General features: G+C 40.3%; 1 protein-coding gene across 1 annotated transcript in view; it reads right to left on the bottom strand.

The window, feature by feature from the left end:
- The window catches only part of MCM6 (minichromosome maintenance complex component 6), a 37494-nt gene extending 33916 nt beyond the window's left edge, over positions 1-3578 (bottom strand). Inside the window, exons 1-2 of the mRNA XM_027835664.1 lie at positions 3445-3578; positions 1187-1333 (exon numbers count right to left, since the gene is read on the bottom strand). Of these exons, the coding sequence (XP_027691465.1) occupies positions 1187-1333; positions 3445-3551 (254 nt within the window). The 5' untranslated portion in view covers positions 3552-3578. The remainder of the gene's footprint in view (positions 1-1186; positions 1334-3444) is intronic.
- Between the last annotated feature and the right edge of the window lie 19677 nt (positions 3579-23255).

Genomic DNA, 23255 nt, shown 5'->3' with positions numbered 1-23255 from the left:
TCAGTCAGATGATGCTAAAAGATGTCATAGGCAGGGCTTCTAACCATTGTTTGTCATGGACCCGGACCCCTCTGGCACTCCAGTGAAGCCTATGGACAGCTTCTCAGAATGTTTTTAAATGTATAAAATAAAATACACAGAATTACAAATGAAACCAATTATAATGAAATATAGTTACAAAATATTAAGAAAAAAAGTTACAAAATATTAAGAAAAAAAGTTCATGGACTCCACATTAGAACCATTTAGCTAGCATTTTTATAATACTTTCAAGTTTTGCAAATGATATAATAATTATAAGGTACTCCATAGAGTACCTGGCACATAGTAAGTACTATGTATGTGTTAGCTATTATTAATCTACACTTTTAGTGGAATGAATGCTTTCCTTCCTAATCTCAACTTCTGGTTTCCTCTGGTAGGTGCTATTATTATCCCCATTTTACAGATAAAGAGAGGCTTAGAGGTTAAATGAATTGTCCAGGGCTACATAGCTAGCAAGGTTCTGAGACAGGATTTGAACTAAGATCTTCCTAACTCCAAGTCCAACATTATCCGCTGTTCCTCCTAGGTGGCTAGGTGTTCAGGCTGCTTTCCCATTACCAATAGCATGGGACTTCACTCCCACTCTCTTCCCTTCTGAGACTTTTTTCTTCTTCAGGGTTGCCCTGGATGTTCATTTTAAACTGATTTATTCTAAAGACAGAAGAAATATCCTGTGGACTACCTAGAACATATATATATTGCCCCATATACAGTTCTCTGGGGACCTTCGTGAGGGGACAAAGTAAATATTACATTAGTGTTCAATACCCAAAATAGAACAAACTGTCATATAAAATTTGAACAACTCTAAACAAGACAGAAGCTTTGGTAGACCACAGAATGATTCATGACCATGAGAAAACGCATGCGCAAACAGGTGTGAGATATGTTTGTTTCAGTGCAGTACTCTTAGGGGCTCCCTTCTTTTTAGTGGCTCATGAGAGGTATATGTTTCCAGTCACAAGCACCTTGCTAACAGAACACCTTCCGACCAAGACCTCTCTGTAAAATGAAGAGTTTAGACTGACTTAAAAGGTCTCATCTGGCTCTGAGGTTCTACAGGTCTGAGTCTAACAGACTGGCTGGTTTTCTGGCTTCTGTCCTCAATCAACCTCTGTGGGTTTTTAGTAAGATATCATACCTGTAGAACTCCTCTTGAACAGTGGTGGAAAGCTGCTGATTAAATTCCTCCAGATCCAAAAAACTCACAACCAATGTGTTTCTCTCAGGACGAATCAACTCTTCGGCCAGCTGCAAGTATTTTACTTCTCCATCACTACTCTGGAATCTGTAAGAAACATTAAGACCAGATCAGATTAAATAGGTGGGCATGAAGCACTATTAATAACAGATACACACAGACACACACAAAATATGTGTGCAAGTGTGTGTGTAGTGTCCTGGAAATTAAGTAGTGTGAGTATTATTATTCCCATTTATGGATGAAGAAGTTGAAGCTCAGAAGCCAAATGACAAAAGGCTAGGAGAGGGAAAAAACTTTGTGTACCAGACATTACAATACAAATATGTATTCTTCTTAAGGTGAGGAAAAAAAACAAACTCCAGAAGCCCAAATTTTGCAAAGGGGCTTACTTAAGCTGATTTACACAAATGTAAAGGATATTTTAAATGCTGGTCCAAGAACCAAGGTAAAAATAAACATGCTCACTAACAAAAGCATCCTTGACAACTTGTGGTAGGGAAGAGAAATGGGAGATTCATAATATATGCAAAGATGAATAAAAAATTTGCCAGTTTTATAACACAAAGCAGAAAGGTCATAATAATTTAAGGGTTTTTTTTAAATTTATGCATTTTTCTTCTCTGTTCTACAAAACAAAATATACTTCATTGAATAATTGAAGGAGCAATCATTTGTACTTAACATACAGGTTCTGTTGACTCAACAGCAACACACATTTGTGGGTGCTTCGTAGTTCACAAATGGCTTTCATAGGCTTAAATGTATCATTTCCATTTTACAAAGAACTCCAGAGAGGTTAAGGGACACACCTGCCATAAAGACAGTGAATAGTAGAACTGGGACTCAAGCCTAAGTCTTCCAACTTCAAGACCAGGGCTCTTTCCTGCACAGATAGCTGTCTATAAGAGATTGCTCTTAAGGAATAAATAGACAAAAAATCTCTAAGCTTAAGGTGAAAGAGCATCAGAAACATCCATCTGTTAATATAACTTTTAGAAAAAAATCATCACATTGAGGCACAAAGGCAAAATGTTCAAGTACAAAAGGCTCAACTCTACAGTCTATCCAAAGCAGAAACTGCTAAGTCCATCAGGTGCCATATAGCTTGGAATGGCCAGCGAAATCCTTGAATACTGAGTTAGGTGGATCACAAGTGGAGTTTGATGGAAATGGCCTGGTGGAAAGAGGGCCTGATTCGCATTTAAAAGTCCTGGGTTTAAATCCCAGCCCCGAAGCTTACAATCTACGTGACCAGGTACTGTCAAGAGTGGGACACAATGAAAAGCAAAAAACTGGGATCTCGCCTTCAAGGATCATCATCCTTATCCTCATACTAACAACGGCCGTTATATAGCACTTTAATGCTTGCAAAATGCTTTACAAATATTATCTCAATGAATCCTCACAATAACCAGGGGAAGTAGGTACTCTTGCTATCCCCACTTGGCTGATGAGGATTCTTAGGCAGTGACTTGCCTAGGGTCACAGCGCTAGGAAGTTCTCAGACAAGACAGACCAGGGCACCACCTAGCACGAAAGACATAACATGCGAAAAAACGAAAACAAAAAAACCCGGAAACCTCTTCTTGACCGGGTCTTTCCCAGCCGACACCCGGCTCTTAACTAGGTCTGCGAGAGGCCAAGCCGCCGCTCCTAGGCCCTGCCGGTGCCCGGACCCGACCCTAGAGAAGGCAAAAACCCGGGCCGGGGGCGGGCAGCCCGAGAGATCCTGCAGCCTTGGGTGCACCTAGGGGACAGGAGGCAGCAAGGATGCTCCCGGGTTCTGGAACAACAACTCCCGGGGGGGGGGAGTGCTTTACCTCAAGTGTGCAAAGCGCTTTCTTCCCAACCACTCCCGGAGTAGGGGCTTGGGGTACCTGAGGAAGTATTAACGGGCAAAGTGGGGAAAGGGAGAATGGGGATGGGATTGAGTGGGCTAGCACGCTGACCCGGGGGAATTGGGGGGGACCGAGCACCCCGACCCCGGAGCAAGGGGGGGTGGAGCATCCAGACCTCCGGGGCTGTGGGGGGAGGGGGTGGCGCACCCTGACCCCGGGGCAGTCGGGGAGGGGGAGGATCAGGACCCCCAGGGCACGAGCCGCGGGGTGGAGGAGGGAAGAAAGGCCGCAGCGGGGCAGGGGAAGCCCCCTCCCCCATACCTCCCTCCCCTCCCCCTCCGCCAAGACCCCACTCACTCTTCCAGGAAATCCAGGAACAGCTTCTGGCACTTCTCCGCCACCTCATCGCGGACCTCCACGTGCGGGGTCGCCGCCCCCGTCTCCGCCGCCGCCACTAGGTCCATGGCCCGGGAAGTCTGGGCCGCCGGTGCTCGAGCCTCCCCTAACCAGCCACGCGCAGCTTCCGCGGCCCCGGAGAGAAAAGGCGTCTTCCCCGCCGTCTCTCCGACGAGGTTGCCTGAGCCAATCGCGGGCCCGGAGTCCGCGGTTTTCGCGCCAAGCCGAGCCAATGAGAAGTTGCCTCCTCCGGAGCCCCGCCCATCGAGTGAGGCTTTTCGCGCCAAATGCTTGCGTGCTGGGACTCCCTTCCCTTAGGCCTCCAGGGCTCAAAACTTTCTGAGTTAGGAAAGTGCACTAGCCCATTTTATTTGCAGAAGAGGTGGCCTTTGAGTGTGGAATATTTGCATATGTTTACTGATTGACCTTAGATCTAAACCTGGAAGGGACCACAAAGGCTATCTAGGTCAACCGCCTCATTTTACAGATAAGGAAACTGAGGCCCAGGGAGGTTAAGAAACTTTCCTGAGATTGCAGTCTTAGGTAAGATTTGAACACAGGCTCTCGGATTCTTAGGCCTTTGCACTTTACACTATGGGGAGCTAGTCCCCTAAAATGTTTTTAACAGACTCAAATTATTCTTTCACTGAACAATATTCAACATATGTTTGTAAAACACTGTACTAGGCACTGGGTGTACAAAAATGAATTTTTTAAATTTCTGTACTCTTAAAGACCCTGCAATCAAATGGGGGGAGGGGTGTTTAAACATATTACAGATAAAGGCATAAGATGAAATCAATCATAGTAACCAATGCTTTTATTGTACTTTACAATTCTCCAAATGTTTTCTCATTTAATCATCAGCCTTGCCATCACAAGCATATATGAAACTGGGAGTGTTCTTTTTAAAGTGTATATTAAATTTAACAAGCAAATAACCAACTTGCCTCATGTTCCCTTCTGAATTACTCTCTTATGTTGTGATCTTGTAGAAAGATCCCTGGATTTAGAGCCAGGGGCTTTGGATTCAAATCCTATTTCCTTTCACTTGCTACCTATGTCTTTGAGCAACTTATACCACCTTTATTGACCTCGGTTTTCTCACATGTAAAATGAGAGGGTTGAACTAGATGACTGTTATATCCCCTTCTAGCTCTGAATCTATGATCCTAAATCTCTTCTCATATTCCTTGCCTTTCCTGGGACTTGTTAAGAACACTAGCAGTCTCTTAAAGATGCTGCATCTCTTGGCATCCTCTCCAAACCCAGTGCCTTTTTTTCTCTCATAACTCCTAAAACATAAGGCTTTATGGATGAGCTGGTGTTCTCATCACTCTCCCCTGCCCTTTTTATATGCTTCTTCTATCTCTCCTCCTTTAAAGTTGATACCATCCTGTCCTGATCCTACTTGCTGGTATCCCTCCCAAACTACCTTTTACTTAACTACTTTCTACTTTTTTGTATTTATTATGTGTATATTGATTTTTGTACTTGTCTCCCCTTATTAGAACTTAAGCTTCTTCCAAGTACGGATTGTTTGATACATTGTATACCCATGGAATAAACAGTGCCTGGCAATAGTAAACAATAAATTCTGTTATGGGTAAATATTGCACTCTTAGCAGAGTTGAGTTGGTCTGCCCATTCTGGAAAAAAATTTGGAACTATGCCCCAAAGTTACTAAGCTGTGGAGATCCTTTAACCTAGGGATATCACTACTAGGCCAGTGTCCCAAAGAGAACAAAGAAAAAAGAAAAGGATCCATATGTATAGAAAATATTTACAATAGTTCTTTCTGTACTGGTAAAGAACTGGACACTAAGGGAGTGCATACCAGTTGGGTAATGGCTGAACAAATTATGACTTATAAAGGTAATGGAATATTATTGTACTTTAAATGATGAAAGAGATGGTTTCAGAGAAACTCAGGAAGATTTATATGAATCATACAGAGTTAAGTGAGTATAACCAGGAGAACAATTTATAGTCCTATTGTCAACATGCATTTATTAAGTGCCAGGCATACAAATATGAGCAAAAAGAAAGACAGACCCTGCCCTCAAAGAGATTACTTTCTAATGTGGGAAGATAGCACATTAAAGGAGGTTGAAAAGGGGAAAAGGGAGGGAAGGTACCAGGTCTGGCAGCATCAGGGAGGAGTCTAGATTGCAGCTTGGTGAGAAATAAAGAGATGATTGGCCTGGGTGCCTTCCTCAAATGGAGGTTCTGGAAGGAGATAGAAAACTAATTTTTGAAAGACTAAGAACTATGATCAATGACCAACCATGATTCCAGAATACCTATGATAAAGCATGCTATTCTCCTCAGTACAGAGAGTGATAATCCCAAGATGCAGAATGAGATAATATGTTTTCAGAACTGGCCAAAGTGGTTTTTTGTTTTGATTAACTGTATTTGTTACAGACTTTTTTTTTTCAACTTGGGGTACTGTACAGGCCGCACGCCGACCTTCTGCCGGCTGCACGTCGGTACCCAATCCTCCTATAAGGAGCATACTACCAGAGTCTTACTCACACTCGAGTCTTTGGTCCTCTGCCGGATAACCACACAGAGACGAGCCATCGGGAGGCGCCAACACCAGAGCTTTATTCAGAGGCCAACACAGCAAGCCATCATAGCAAGCCCAAGCAGCAAGGCCAGAGCAACAGGGCAGGAGCCAGGAGAGAGCGCGTGTGATCTGACCACGCTTGATTCTAAAAACCTACCTAGCCCCTCCTCCCCAGCCCGCTTACTAGCCAATGATTGTAGGGTCAGATACCGGAAGGGGCTGTCTGAGTTTAGCACACCAAGGGGGAGGGAGTGACGTAGGAGGCTAGGACCGGATACAGGGAGGAGGCATCTGGTATTGGCGCATAGACAAGAGTACGTGACCTAGGAAGTCAGACTCAGACACTGGGAGGAGGGGTCTGTGTCAGTGCTGCACAAAGGGACCCAGGAAGTCAGGAAGGTCACAAGAGGCATCTGGGGATGACGTTGCATATAGGGAGGGGACTAAGCAAAGGGAACTCAGTCCTCTGCCATCCCACTCCCACGTGGCACTGCCCCTTGCCTCAGGAGCTCAAGCTCCTGCTACTTCCTTGCACCCAGCTTATCTCACAAAGCACTGCCCACTGCCTCAAGGCTTCTCTGTATCCAGCCCATCCCAGTTCACCACGACTCTGCCTACCACAGCCCCTGCCTCGACTTCCAAAATACCCAGATCTTACCCTACTCTAGCCACAGCACCCAACCCGGTAGCTGCCAACATCAGACAGTCCCTCACAGGGTACAGGTAGGCGTCTATGGTTTTGGTGGCTTATCTCAGACCCAGAGGGTTTACTGGCAGTGGTCTGCCTCTGCTCCTTCCTGCACTTTTCTAGTGTCCATACCTTATACTTGTATAACGGGCACCTCTCATGGCACAGGTAGCCCATGCCTAGCGTCTCCATGTCTGTGACTTCAAAGATAGGAAACCAAAAAGACGTATTTGAACAAGAATTCATCTCTTCCCTATAAAATCCATGGCTCTTGCTTACTCTGGTATGTAGGATTCTACTTATGGACTAGGGAGAGAAGCAGAAAGTTTGGCAAAACCAGGTTATGCCAAGTCCAAGGCTGGCCTCTCCAACTGAACGTCATTGACCTTAATGTTTCTTCCTGCCCACGGCCTGAAGTTCATTGTGTCTGAATGACCTTCCTAGTTGTATCTTTCCCTTTTTGTCCCTTTCTCTCATGCTTTTTAAAAAAGTGTATATTAAATTTAACATCATAGTAACAAAACTGCCCTGTGTCCCTTCTGAATATCTTTCTTCTCTTTTCTGGATGTAGCATCCCCTCAGAGATCACTTTCATAACTCGCACTTGTACTGGCAGGTTAAGGCCCCAGAGGGATGAATTCTAGGAGTTAACACTGCAATTCATGATCCCCAATCAGTGTTTTTTCCATTAACAATCAGATGGTGTCTCATTTAGATCTTAGAAATGACACATTTAAATTCTATCGACATCCCTAGAAAGAACTTTGGAGTCTGAATGCAGATGGAAGCATACTATTTGCTCTCCTTTTCTTTTGTTGTTTTGTTTTGTTTCTTCTTTCTTGTGGTTCCTCCTATTAGTTCTAATTCTTCTTTACATCATGACTAATGTGAAAATATGTTTAATATGAATGTATAAGTAGAGCCTATATCAGATTGCACTCTGTCTCGGGAAGGGGGGAGGTGAGGGTGAGGGAGAAAGTTCAAAACTCAAAATCTTATGGAAGTGAATGTTGAAAACTAAAAATAAATTGATTGATTACAAAAAAAATTTTTAAATTAAAAAAAAAGACACATTTTCCTCTTCCCCTGGGACATACTCTTCCACAAATATACACAGAATCCAGGAGTGGGGGTAGGAGGAAAAAGCGGGAACAAACTTGGTATATAATGGTAATGAGACGTATGTAAAGGCAACACATGAAGTCAAGGTAACTCATGACTCTGGAAGGTGATGTTCAGTGTGGGATAGGACACTGGTGGAGGTTATGGACAGGCCACTCGGCTGCTAGGCAGGGCTACTTCCTCACAGAACGTGCTATCTCAGCTTGGTCCTTTAAGGATGTAGTGTCTCTGCTGGATGGGTTAATGTGCTGCTGGGTGGAGCCAGGCAGGTTACTTAGGTTTGCTAGACAGAGGAACCTTCTCTGCTCCCTGTGCTTTTTTCTTGGATGGGCAGCTACAATCCACCACTTTCAGTCTCAAGTTTGACTGGTTTTACTGTGCTCTTTTTAACTGGAGTGTTGCAGAGCTCTTTCAGAAAGGTCTGGACCTGGCCCACCGTTACAACTGAAGCCCCGCACTGGGGAGCAGCATGGTTACATACCACAACACTAGGGGGTTCCAAAGGCAAGTCTCTCTTTCTGCTTCCTCTGGGCCTCTGCTCTGAGGTTTGTCACTCACGCCTCCTCATTGGGGTCCCTGGACCCCATCATCTCTCTGATTGAAGAGGATGGAGGAGGGCAGTGGTGAGCTCCTCCCAGATCCTCCACCATTAACTAGGGCATGCTGGACATTCATCTCGTCATTTTTTACACTCTATAGGACTTCGAATTCCCCTTCCCCCAAAATCTTCCCTCAACCCTCATCCCCACCCTACAGCTTCTTTTAATGTGTTGTCTGTTCCTGTTAGGTAGCGTGCTCCTTGACAGCAGGGGCCGTCCTGTATTTTTGTTGTTGTTGTTGTTGTTTTTGTATAGGCAGATGGGGATAAGCGGCTTGCCCAGGGTCACACAGACAGTGAGTATCATGCGTCTGAGGCAAGATTTGAACTCAGATGCTCCTGGCTTCAGGGCCAGTGCTCTATCCACTTTACCACCTAACTGCCCCTGTTTTTTCTTTGTATCCACAGCACTTAATACAAAGTCTGGCTTGTAGTAAGTGCTTTATAAGTATTTATTGACTCTGACTCTTTGTTGCTTCTTAGGTAGAAGTTGGTTGAGGTGCAACTTCCCCTATTAGGACAATTCTAACTGATTCAGATGCAATATAATTTATAGAGCATCCAGTTACATTTCCCAGATTGCTGTTAGGTCTTATGCAGAGTGAGTGTCTGGGGTCAAAGGTATTGAGGCAGTTTTTGCCCAGGGGCTGACTCTGTGAGCCTTTTTGTTTTCTGTTTGTTGTTATTGTTTGTCCTTTCTGGAAGAGGACCTTGATGTCAGGAAGATGATGCCCTGACATGCAAGTGAATTGGATTTAAGTGAGGGAGGGCTGTGCTAGGTCACCAGCCTCCCTTTCTCCTCCAGAGCCTTCTGGGTCCAGTAGCAAGATATAGATCAAGAGGACTGGAGATGGTACCCATGCTGTTTAGCTACTGAAAGAGCAGACCTGTGTGGAATTCTTTCATTTACATCTGATAGGACCGGATCGTTAAGTTTCTTTGTTTCTATATTTGACCCTTAAGACCATCTACTTTGCTAAGTTTAACTATATATCCTGTTCATATTTGTCAGTGTTTTATTGATCTCTTTTTGTACCCCCCGCTCGCCCCAAACCACTGTCACTAGCCAACAACTGGGCAACTCTCTTCAAATAGAAACCCTTCCTTGTAACATCAAAACAATGGCCAGGTCTGGAAATTTATGTCTTACTCCACACCTATAGTCCATCACTTCTCTGCCAAGAAGTCTTTTAAAAGTCATAACTGGTCATTACATTAAGTCTGCAAACACATTTTTTTTTATCAGAAAACTTCTGTCAGATGTCTGCCTACATCCTTTTTCTCCCTCTTGCGGCTCAGTACACTTACCAATCCCCATGTCCAATCTATTATCAAATTTTGTAACTTCTACATTCACATCTCTCATATATGTTGCCTTCTCTTCACTAACCCAACCATTATCCTAATTCAGGCCCTTATCACCTCTAATCAATCAACTAACAATCAATCAATTCTAATTTGATTAGGTGTTTGATCTAAACACCTACTATGGGCTAAGCACTAGGGCTGGAAGAACAAAGCCTATTCTAAATGAGATTATATTAATAACCATAAACATAATTTATGTAGCCCTTTAAGGTTTGCAAAGCACTTTATAAATATTATCCCATTTTATCTTCACAACAACCCTAGGAGGCAGATGCTATTATTATCCCTATTTGACAGAAACTGAGGCAGACAGGTTAAATGACTTGCCCAGCATCAAGGGGATTTGGACTCAAGTGTTCTTGACTCAAAGCCCAGCACTCTATCCACTGCACACCCTAGCTGCCTCTATATTCTAATATGGGAGACAATTACCTAAAATATATACAGCATAAACATAAAATTAACAAATACAAATGTAAATAACCTGCAAGAAATTAAGTCACCCAGTTATTAACTGGAAGGCCTGAGCACTGAAACTCTGGTCTGCTGGATTTTCCCATTACATCATGCTGCTGTATGTAAACTGTCAACGTCTAAAGATCAGGGCTCCGGTCTATTTAATTCTCTTCATAGAGTTCAATGCATACTCTGGGTAGCCAGGTGCTTGAATTAGTGCTCTTTGATGACCAAGACCACAATGGAGCTCTCTATTTGCATATTTCATTGTCAGACATTTATTCTTCATTAGCAGCCAGGAAGACCACTAATACTAGAGAAGCAATATTGGAGGAAAGCTTGTAATACTAACGGGATCCCTAGATTCCTGCAAGATGCTGTGTAGGTGTATACTTTGTTGTGGTTTGGCCTGAAAAGGCCCATATTCTGCTTTGTAAGTAGGGCATTGATCTAATTCTATGCTTCAGGAGTCACTGTGACACTGAGCACTGAGCTCTCTCAGACCAGAGAACAATGGAAACACCAATTGAATAACATTTTTTTCTTAAATAACTTTTAAAAAATTACCCTGAAGAAAAGTCAAGTGGGGAACTCACCTCTTTCATATCTAATTGCAAATTAGACTTGGTCACAAAAGTTCCTTCTTGGGGGCAGCTAGGTGGTGCAGTGTATAGAGCACTGGCCCTGGAGTCAGGAGGACCTGAGTTCAAATCTGGCCTTAAACATATAACACTCACCAGTTGTGTGACTCTGGGCAAGTCACTTAACCCCAATTGCCTCACCAAAAAAAAAAGGTCCACAAAAGTGCCTTCTTTCTAGTGGGTCTGTCATCTCTATTAAAAAAACAGTAAAAATCACAACAATAATCCCTACTGATGTTAATTTTTAAAATTTTGAATTTGGCATATTTATACCATTCTTCATTATATTTTTGTATATTCTGTATTCTAGATTTTTTATGGCTTTTTAATTTCCACTTTTATTTTTACTTTATGTTTCTACCTCCCACATTTGTATAGGAATTTTAAGATTTTATAGTCTTTAAAATTTTTTTAAATACTTCAGCTTAAATTGTCTTATATGGGATCTTATTCCTTATCTTGTTTGAATCTGTTGAGATTAAAGTTTGTAATAAACTTCTTTTAGGTATCAAGAAGTGCTTTCCTCATAATTTTGGTTTCCTTTTCCTTCTCTCCTCCCTGTTTTGAATCGATAGCTGCTGATTCTTGAAGGCTGCTGCTTTTCAGGGACTTTTCATTGGAGATGATGTCCTTTCAGTCCACTCTACTTTCCTGTCCTCTCAGGGTCTGTGATAATTATTGATATGTGAGACTTCCCAACTTTGGTCCATCAACCTCACCATCTATTTGGGAGAGAATTCTTGTAAATCTCCCATTCTCCGTGTCCAGATATGTCCCCCAGTATGTTGTGGTACCTGAAAAAAACATCTTAGACATAGTTGCTAGTCAACAGATGTTTTTACTTGCAAAGCAATGGAGATACATTCAAATATATCAGAATATAGCTCAATTAGATTTTGCTATAAGACTTTAAAAAATAACGAAAAGCAATAAGGTCATAGAAAATGCTTACTCTATTCTGATTGGCTACACTAACAAAAATGCAGTAACACGTGTGAGTCTAGAAAAAATAAATTTGTAGTTAAGACCTGCTTTAAAAAAGATAGAAATGCCACATGATAGAGACTATTAACTTCAGCTAATGAGATATCTGAACAAACAAGATATAGGTGATATCTTGTATAGAGAATTAACTGCAGAAAAGAAGTATCTGTTGGAAAAGGATAAACAGTGTTTTTTCAGGTACACATTGTTAAGCATTGCACTTACTCCACAAACCACACCAGTTCTGTAATTACCTAAAACCAAGATGGAGTAACTTGGGTTCACATAGTTAGTTAAACACCACCTCAGCAGACCTAGCTGAAGTTCCCACTCAATTACATAAACTTTCATAGGTGTCCTTTAACAGCAAAATTTATTATTTTTCTAGATTTGGACAATTTCTTTAAAGGGATAAAGAACAACTCCTTCTGAGTACTCTTTCATCACAGAGGGCCCTTTCCTCCCACGTCAACTCCCACTGGGCATTTATCTTCGCAAACTAGTGACAGGAACCTTCTACAGACGCAGTTACTGACAATTTATTTTTAGTGTTACTGACAGTTGAGCAAATTGCCTTGCCAAGGCAAGCCCCATAATCAGGAACCTTTAAGCCTGTTATAAAACTTGGCTTTGTTTATTCAATGGAGCTTATGATGGTGTCTTCTTAAATTTACGCAGTAGAGTAGGTATGGAGTGGTTGATGAAGCAAGCTTGCTAGTTATCTTCCACACAGAAGGTTTCCTCGCCAATTCTCACCATTATATGTTTAGGCAATTCCCACCACAAGGCCATGGGTTCTTTAAAAAATTTTTTTTTAATAATTGTACTTCAATATAACTGATTTCCTTTGTAATCTAATGCATTTTATTTTATGCAATAAGAAACATTATTCTGAGGAGGGCTTCCTGGGATTAACAAGACTGCCACAGAGGTTCATACCACATAAAGAAAGATTAAGAATTCCTGACCAGGAGGGATTTGGGAGATTTTTTTTTTAAATCCAAAAACTGCCTCTGACAAAACTTTTTCCCTGTGTTTTATTAATTTAAATTTTATTTTTCTCAATCAACAACAAAAAAAATGTTCTCTCCCTCTCACTTCCCCTAGCCCTACTGGGGGAAAAAATCCTTGTAATAAATGTGCATAGATAAGTGCAACAAATTTCTGAAATGGTCACATCCTATGCTACCCTGAATCCATCACCTGTCAGGAAGTCTTTCCCTTAAATTACTGATCTAGTATGTCACCCATTACACTGATATTTTAAAGAAAGTAAGGCCCTGAAGGACAGAGCAGGGACTGTGCCTTAATTACCTTTGTATTGGTCTCAGTGCCTGCCACAATGTCATGTATATTATATATATAGTCAGTAAATACTTATTCATTGAATTTCTCAAAGGGTGGACCACACAGCTGCCACTTTTCAGTCTCCATTCCTTCATACTCTCAATATTCTTACCCCAAAGTTAATAGATCGATCAACAAGCGTTTATTAAACTCTCATTATATGCCAGGCACTCTGCTAGGTGCTGAGGATACAAAACCAAAAATGAAACAATTCTTGCTATCGTGGAGCTTACAGTTTAAATTCTTCACATCCTTTCTTTTAAATCTTTCCCTCTATTTCCCTCCACCACTATAATAGGTGTCTGGCTTCACTATATCATGGAATGGATAACCGTAACAGTTCAGGGAGTACCTTTTTCCACCAAGATACACATGAGCATTGTAAAAGTTCTCATTTAGTTGGAGTCAGCTGACCCAGGAGGGGCAAGAATAATTTTATCTAATACTGGTGAAGAATCAGCACGTGAGAGTCTCGGTATCTGTACTGAAAGAATTCACTCTATCTCCAGTTATACAGGCATTTATTGGGGTGCTGCGCCAACAGGCTCTGTTCCTTATGAGAGGCCAGAGCACCCGGCAGGACCATCAGGACCAGCTCCCTGTGAGAGACAGAGCATTGAACCAAGTTATGTGTCTGGTCTATATACAGTTTAACAGGATTGGGGGTTGGGAGTTATTACAGTTTAAGAAAATGGGAGGGGGAACAGAAGGGGAAGAGGAAGCACTGTTCTGGAATATCAGGTAGTTGGGGGGTGCTTTGCGAAAACACACAGACAAATCCATGAGGGAGGGCTTCAAAGCATAGCCTTCTTGAACGCTTTCTGGCTGGTCACATACTGCATCCTATCTCATATCTCACACCCTGCATCCTGTTTGCTCCATTTGCCTCATCAATACAATAGTGTGGAGGTAATTTTGCATGGTAGATAGAGTGTTGATCATGTCCAGAGAAAGATGTGGGTTAAAATCCTATCTCTGGTTCTTAGGTTTACTAGCTGAGTGACCCTGGGCAAATCTCTTCACCTCTATGCCTCCAATAACTCCTAGGACTTATTTAGTAAGTATGCTTTGGTGGAGGACTTTCCCCAAACTGATTAAATAGCAGCTCCTTGGAGTACTTACTTACAAATTGCAAGGTCATTTTATATATAAATTTTTTCATATATATACAATTATATATATATATATATATATATATATATATACACACACACAATTAAATTTTTTGTGGGGGAGGGGTCCAGGCCTGGAATTTCTTCCCTATAGGGAGTCAAGTGAGGAACTCTTCTTAGCCAGGCAAATTTGCCACTGTTCTGCTATTTATAAAGCCTTAGAAAATTGTGGGCAGTGGTCTCCAAGGAAGAGCTTGAGGGAGCAGGAAAGGAAAGTGGACTGACCCCCTTCCCCTCCAAGAAGTGTGTAATCAGTCAATTATGGGACAGGAGGGCAAGTTGTATCCCACCCTCAATTTGATAGCTAGTAAATCTAAGAACCAGAGTTAGGATTTTAACCCAGTCTTTCTCTGGACATGACCAACACTCTACCTACCGTGCAAAATTACCTCTACAATATTGTATTGATTTGATAGCCAGGCATTGAGTTTGTCTCCAACACACCTACCACTCTTTCCCAATATTCTCAGAATCCAGCCCTTCTGTCAGCTCTACAAGTCCTAATTTCCCCCACTTCTTTTTTTAATTTTTTATTAATTTTATTAATTTATTTTGATTTATCAACAATCACTTCCATAAGCTTTTGAGTTTTAAATTTTCTCCCCCTCCCTATCCTCCCTGCTCCCCAAGACAGCACACAATCTGATATAGTCTATACATGTAGATTCCTATTAAACATATTTTCACATTAGTCATGTTGTAAGGAAGAATTAGAACCAATAGTAGGAACCACAAGAAAGAAGAAACAAAACAAAACAGAAGAAAAAAAATATCAAATAGTTTGCTTAGATCTGCATTCAAACTCCATAATTCTTTCTCTGGATGTGGATAGCATTTTCCATCATGAGACTTTTGGAGATGTCTTAGATCTTCGCATTGCTGAGAAGGGCTAAGTCTATCAAAGTTAGTCATCGCACAACATGGCTGTTACTGTGTACAATGTTCTCCTGGTTCTGCTCACTTAACTCAGCATCAATCCATACAAGTCTTTCCAGGTTTTTCTGAAGTCTTCATGCTCATCATTTCTTATAGCACAATAGCATTCCATTGCATTCATATACCACAACTTGTTCAGCCATTCCCCAATTGATGAGCATCCCCTCAATTTCCAATTCTTTGCCACCACAGAAAGAGCTGCTACAAATATTTTTGTACATGTGAGATCTTTTCCCGTTTTTATGATCTCTTTGGGATACAGCCCTAGAAGTGTTATTGCTGGGTCAAAGGGTATGCACATTTTTATAGCTCTTTGGACATAGTTCCAAATTGATCTCCAGAATGGTTTGATGGTTTGATTCTCCCCCTAAGTCAGTCATTTACTCATCAACCCTTCAAGGATCTCAATCAGCTGCAAAAGTACAATTAAAAAAAAATTCTGAACTCCTTAAAGAGGCCTGTTTGAAGATGGTGGAGTAAGAAATAAGTCACTCTCACCCTCCCTCACTGATCTCTGAAAGCCCAGAAAATATCTACCTAGGAAAAACCCTGAGCCAGCAAGAAGACAGGGCCCGGCAGTCTTGTAGCCCAGGAAGCTTGGGGGATTAACAGGAAAGGCCCCTCTCGCTCTGGGGAAGGGGGAGCAGTACAGGATGGGAGGTGTCCCAGCAAACCAAGGGAAGATCCTGAGACTCAGGTTAGTGCCAACACTAGGACCCTCCCCACACCTCTCAGAGCTTCAATATGGGCAGGGGAGCTGGTAGACACCAGCTTGGAAAACCACCACGGGTGGTGTTCTCCAGCAGTGAAATCACCAGGTGCCTCAATACAGCTCTGGGAAGGGTAACTCCAGAAGGCAAAGCTCCAGGCTGACACACATCTACCAACACCGAAACATCCATGTACAAGGCCCAGACCAGCAGCAGACAAATATTCAAGGGCAAGGCCCTGGAAAGCAAGAAAAGAAGTTTGGGTAGGTGCCTCCTTCCCTCATCAGGAGAACTCAGCATTTTTTTTTAAAAGTCAGGAAATAGGCAAACACCATGAACAAAAAGCAGAAATGGAAAATGACCACAGATTCTTATTTTGGGGAAAGGGAAGATCAAGGCACAAATTCAGAAGAGGACAACATTGTCAATATAGCCACATCTGAAACCTCAAAGGGGAATATGAACTAGTCTCAACCCCAAAAAACCTTCTTGGAAGAGCTCAAGAAGAATCTTAAAAGTCAAATAAGGGAGGTAGAAGAAAAATTGGGAAAAGAAATGAGAGGTATGCAAGAAAGAGTCAGTAGCTTGGAAAGGGAAGGACAAAAATTAACTGTAGAAAACAAGTCCTTAAAAAGTAGAATTGGCCAAATGGAAAAGGAGGCACAAAAACTCACTGAAGAGAAGTACTCCTTAAAAAGTAAAATGGGCCAAATGGAAAAGGAGGTGCAAAATATAATAACAGAAAATAACTCTTTAAAATGAGGCAAGTGAAAGCTAATAACTCTATGAGAGAGCAAGAATCAATCAAACAGAAACCAAAAAAAAAAAATGAAAAAATAGGAGAAAATGTAAAATACCTCGTTGGTAAAAGAACTGACCTGTAAAATAGATCCAGGAGAGACAATTTAAAAATCATTGTTCTACCTGAAAACCATGATGAAAAAAAAGAGCCTGGACAACATCCTTCAGGAAATCATCAAAGAAAACTGCCCTGAGGTCCTAAATTAGTCATCAAAAGAATCCACTGATCACCTCCTAAAAGAGATCCCGAATTGAAAATGTCAAGGAATATTATAGCCAAATTCCAAAATTAAAAAAGAGAAAATATTGCAAGCAACCAGAAAAAAATAATTTAAATATCATGTAACCACAGTCAAGATTATGCAGGACCTTGCAGCTTCTACATTAAAAGATTGTAGGGCATGGAATATATTCCATAAGGCAAAGAAGCTTGGATTACAACCAAGGATCAACTACCTAGGGAAACTCAGAATGATCTTTCAGGGGAGGAGATGGACATTCAGTGAAATAGGGAACTTCTAAACCTTCCTGATGAAAAGACCAGAGCTCAACAGAAAATTTGGCCTTCAAATACAAGACTCAAGAGAGACATAAAAGGTAAACAAGAAAGGAAAAAAACCTTATTATTAATAATGGCAAACTGTTTACATCCCTACAAGGGAAGATGGCACTTTTAACTCTTGAGAATTGTAATGTTACTATAACATTTAAAACTGGGAATATTTAGACAGGGGGTGTGGGTTTAAGTTGACTTTGACGTGATGGTAAAAAAATCTAATTAAGTGGTGAAAAGGGATTGTACTGGGAGAAAAGGAAAGGAGGAGGCAGACAAGTATAAATTATATCACATGAAAAGGCACAAAAACCAAATTCAGTAGAGGGAAAGAAGGGAGGGAGAAGAGTATTGTTTGAACCTTCCTCTCATCAGATTTGGTTGAAAGAGGAAATGACATAATCAGTTAGGCATAGAAATCTAACTTACCCTATAGGAAGTAGGAAGAGAAAGGGAAAAGAAAGGGGAGGGATGAATAGAAGGGAAGGAAGAAGTAGAAGGGGTAAAGGGGAAGAAAAGAGAGGGGGCTAATAGAAGGGAGGGCAGACTGAGGGAGGCAGTGGTCGAAAAGCAAAACTCTACTGAGGAGAGAAAGGGAGACAGGAGAGAAAAAAGCATGAATGGGGTGGGGGAGGAGGAAAGGGAAGAATAGAATGGAGAGGAAGACAGATAATAGTCATAACTGTGAATGTGAATGGGATGAACTCTCCCATGAAACAGAAACAGATAGTAGAGTGGATTAAGAACCATAATCATAAAATATATTGTTTACAAGAAACACATTTGAAGCAGAGGGATACACACAGAGTAAAGGTCAAAGAATGGAGCAGAATATATTATGCTTCAACTGAAGTAAGAAAACGGGGGTAGCAATCCTGATCTCAGACAAAGCAAAAGCAAAAATAGATCCAATTAAAAAAGATAAGGAAGGAAACTACATCCTGATAAAAGGCACCATATATAGTGAAGTAATATAATTACTAAACATATATTCATCAAGTGGTATAGCAGCCAAATTCTTAAAGGAGAAATTAAGGGAGATACAGGAATAAATAGACAGCAAAACCTCGACTTCCTCCTCTCAGAACTACATAAATCTAACCACAAAATAAACAAGAAAGAAGTTAAGGAACTCAATAGAATCTAAGAAAAGTTAAATGGGATTGACCTCTAGAGAAAACTGAATGAGGACAGAAAGGAATATACCTTTGTCTCAGTGGTACATGGCACCTACACAAAAATTGACCATGTGCTAGGGCATAAAAACCTCACAATCCAATGCAGAAAGGCAGAAATACTAAATGCATCCTTTTCAGATCACGATGCAATAAAAATTACATGTAATAAATGACCATGGAAAGATAGACTAAAAATTAATTAGAAACTAGATAATCTAATCCTAAAGAATGAGTAGGTCAAACAATAAATCATAGAAACAATCAATAACTTCATCCAAGAGAATGACAATAATGAGACAACATACCAAAACTTATGAGATGCAGCGAAAGGGGTCCTTAGGGGAAGTTTTATATCTCTAATGCTTACATGAATAAAATAGAGAAAGAAGAGATCAATGAATTGGGCATGCAACTAAAAAAGCTGGAGAAAGAACAAATTAAAAATCCCCAATTAAATACTAAATTAGAAATTCTGAAAACCAAAGGAGAGATTAATAAAGTTGAAATTAAGAAAATGAACTAATAAATAAAACTAAGAACTGGTTTTATGAAAAAACCAATAAAATAGATAAACCTTTGGTTAATTTGATTTTAAAAAAGAAAGAAGAAAACCAAATTACCAGCATCAAAAATGAAAAGGGTGGATTCACCACCAATGAAGAGGAAATCAAAATAATAATTAGGAGTTATTTTGTCCAACTGTATACCAATAAATTTGACAATCTTAGTGAAATGGATGAATGTTTACAAAAATATAAATTGCCCAGATTAATGGAAGAGTAAATAAAATACTTAACTCCATTTCAGAAAAAGAAATTGAACAAGCCATCAATGAACTCCCTAAGAAAAAATCTCCAGGGCCAGATGGATTTACAAGTGAATTCTATCAAACATTTAAAGAACAACTAATTCCAATACTGTATAAACTATTTGGGAAAATAGGTGAAGAAGGAGTCCTACCAAATATGGTGCTGATACCTAAACCAGGAAGAGCCAAAATAGAGAAAGAAAATTATAGACCAATTTCCCTAATGAATATAGTTGCAAAAATTTTAAATAAAATATTAGCAATGAGATTACAACAACTTATCTCAAGGATAATACACTTTGACCAGGTTGGATTTACACCAGGAATGCAGGACTGGTTCAATATTAGGAAAACTATCAGCATAATTGACCGTATCAACAACAAAACTAACAGAACTCATAAGATTATCTCAATAGATGCAGAAAAAGCATTTGACAAATACAACATCCATTCCTATTAAAAACACTAGAGAGCATAGGAATAAGTGGAATCTTCCTTAAAATGATAGATAGTATCTATCAAAAACCATCAGCAAACATTATATGTAATGAGGATAAGCTAGAAGCATTTCTAATAAGATCGGGAGTGAAACAAGGATGCCCATTATCACCACTGTTATTCAACATTGTGCTAGAAATGTTAGCTATAGCAATTAGAGAAGAAAAAGAAGTTCAAGGAATTAGAACAGGCAAAGTAGAAACAAAGCTATCACTCTTTGCAGATGATAAGATGGTATATTTAGAGAATCATAGAGAATCAAGTAAAAAATTACTTGGCATAACAAACAACTTTAGCAAAGTTGCAGGATATAAAATAAACCCACACAAATCATCAGCATTTTTATGTATTACTAACAAAGCCCAGCAGCAAGAGATAGAAAGAGAAATTCCATTTAAAATAACTGCAGACATTATAAAATAGCCAAAACAAAACCAGGAACTATATGAACACAATTACAAAACATTTTTCACACAAATAAAGTCAGATCTAAATAATTGGAAAAATATCAGTTGTTCATGGGTAAACTGAGATAATATAATAAAAATGACAATTTTACCTAAATTAATTTACTTGTTCAGCACCATACCAATCAAACTATCAACAAATTATTTTACAAAGCTAGAAAAAACAATAACAAAATTCATCCGAAAGAATAAAAAGTACAGAATATCAAGGGAACTAATGAAAAGAAATGCAAGGGAAGGTGGTCTAGCTGTACCAGATCTTAAATTGTATTATAAAACAGCAATCATCAAAACTAGTTGGTACCGGCTAAGAAATAGAGTGGTGGATCAGTGGAATAGGTTAGTTATGCAAGACGCAACAGTCAATGACTATATTAATCTACTATTTGATAAATAAGACTCCAGCTTCTGGGGTAAAAAATCACTATTTAGCAAAAACTGCTGGGAAAACTGGGAAAATGTATGATAGAAACTGGGCATAGACCAACATCTTACACCATATACCAAGATCAAGCCAAAATGGGTACACAGTTTAGGTAAAAAGACTGATATTATAAGCAAACGAGAAGAGCAAGGAATCATTTATTTTTTAGATCTATGGAGAAAGGAAGCATTTATGACCCAACAGGAGATAGAGAACATTATAAAATGCAAAATGGATAATTTTGATTACATTAAATTGAAAAGTTTTTGCTCAAATAAAGCCAATGCATCCAATATTAGGAAGGAAATAGAAAACTGGGAAAGAATTTTTACAACCAGTGTCTCTAACAAAAGCCTCATTTCTAAAATATATAGAGAACTGAGTCAAATTTATAAGAATACAAGTCATTCCCCAATTGATAAATGGTCAAAGGATATGAACAGGCAGTTCTCAGATGAAGAAATTAAAGCCATCTATAGTCATATGAAAAAATGCTCTAAATCATTATTGATTGGAGAAATGCAAATCAAAACAGCTCTGAGGTGCCACATCATACCTATCCAATTGGCCAACATGACAAAACAGGACAATGATAAATGTTGGAGAAGATGTGGGAAAATTGGAACACTAATATAGGTGGAGTTGTGAAATGATCCAACCATTTTGGAGATCAATTTGGAACTATGCCCAAAGGGCTATAAAATTGTGCATACCCTTTGACCCATTAATACCACCTCTAGGTCTGTATACCAAAGAGATCATTAAAATGGGGGAAGGAACCCACATGTTCAAAAATATTTATGGCAGCTCTTTTTGTGGTGGCAAAAAATTGGAAATAGAAGGAATGCCCATCAATTGGGGAATGGCTGAACAAGTTGTGGTATATGAATGTAATGGAATACTTTTGTGCTATAAGAAATGAGAAGCAGGCAGACTTCAAAAAAACCTGGAAAGACTCACATGAACTAATGCAGAGTAAAATGAGCAGAACCAAGAGAACATTGTACACAGTAACAGCCACATTGTGGGATGACTGACTTTGATAGACTTGGCTCTTCACAGAAATGAAAGAATCTAAGACAACTCCAAAAGACTCATGATGGAAATTGCTATCCACATCTAGAGAAAGAAATATGGAGTCTCAATGCAGATGGAAGCATACTATTGGCTCTCCTTTTCCTTTGTTGTTTTGTTTTGCTTCTTTCTCATGGTTCCACTCATTAGTTCTAATATTTATGTCATGACTAAAGGGAAAATATGCTTAACATGAATGTATATGTAGAGCCTATATCAGATTGTATGTAGTCTGGGGTAGGGGGAGAAGAAGTGGGATGGGGAGAAAATATTAAACTCAAAATCTTATGGAAGTGAATGTTGAAAACTAAAAATAAATTAATTAATTATCCAAAAAAAAAAATTCTGATCCCACCTCAGCTGCTGGGATCAGGGGTGGGGAACCTTTGGCCTTAAGGCCATATGTGGCCCTCTAGGTCCTCAAGTTCGGCCCCTTGACTGAATCCAAACTTCATAGAACAAATCCCCTTAATAAAATGATTTGTTCTGTAAAAATTGAACTCTGTCAAAAGGCTGCACCCAAGAACCTAGAAGGCCTTGAGGCTGAAGGTTCCCCACCCCTGCTGGCCTATATCATCTCAAGGCTGCATCAGGTGTCCTTGCAGAGTAGGCATTGGATTGGGGTGGGGGTGGGGGGTGGTAAGGAAAGGGGGCAGAAACCAGTGAATAAGAGTCCTTCCTGTTTTTCATCTTGGGGGGAATATAGTTCACTGCACAAAATGAGCAGACATGGATGGATTATGGCCGCATCAAGTCAACAACCATTTATTAAGCACCTACTATGTGCCCAGCATTGTTTACATTACCTTTTCTACCGAAGCACTGTCAGGGACACCATCATGCTTCTAGGCATTCATGTTCTCACCAACTCCACGTTAGATTCTTAACTCTCCCTAATCCCACATGAACAACCAGTTACTAAAACCTCCATAAGCCCCCTTCTCTCTGTTCATACAGTTCAGGGCCCATCACCTCTCTCACCTGGACCACCTCAATTGCCTCCTTTGTTGGTCTCCCAGCTTCGATTCTTCTCCCCCCTCTAATTCATCCTCCACACAGTTGTCAAAGTGATTTTCCACGTCACTCCCCTCTTCAAAATCCTTTGGATCCCTTTTGTCTATGAGTTAACATTCCCTTCTAATAGTGGTCTTTGAGGTACTCCACCTCCAACCCCCTATTTCAAGGTCTAGCTCAGGGATAGGGAACCTGTAGCCTGGAGGCCACATGTTTCCTTCTAGGTCCTTGGGTGCAGCCTTTTGAATGAGTCCAAATTTTACAGAACAAATCCTATTATCAAGGGGATTTGTTCTGTGAGGTTTGGATTCAGTCAAAGGGCCACACTTGAGGAGCTAGAGGGCCATTGGCCTCAAAACTG

Source organism: Vombatus ursinus, unplaced genomic scaffold (genome assembly GCF_900497805.2).
Source record: "Vombatus ursinus unplaced genomic scaffold, bare-nosed wombat genome assembly UNPS02014816.1, whole genome shotgun sequence".
NCBI lineage: Eukaryota > Metazoa > Chordata > Mammalia > Diprotodontia > Vombatidae > Vombatus > Vombatus ursinus.
Note: the sequence above shows the minus strand (reverse complement) of the source record. Positions and strands in the feature narration are given on the sequence as shown.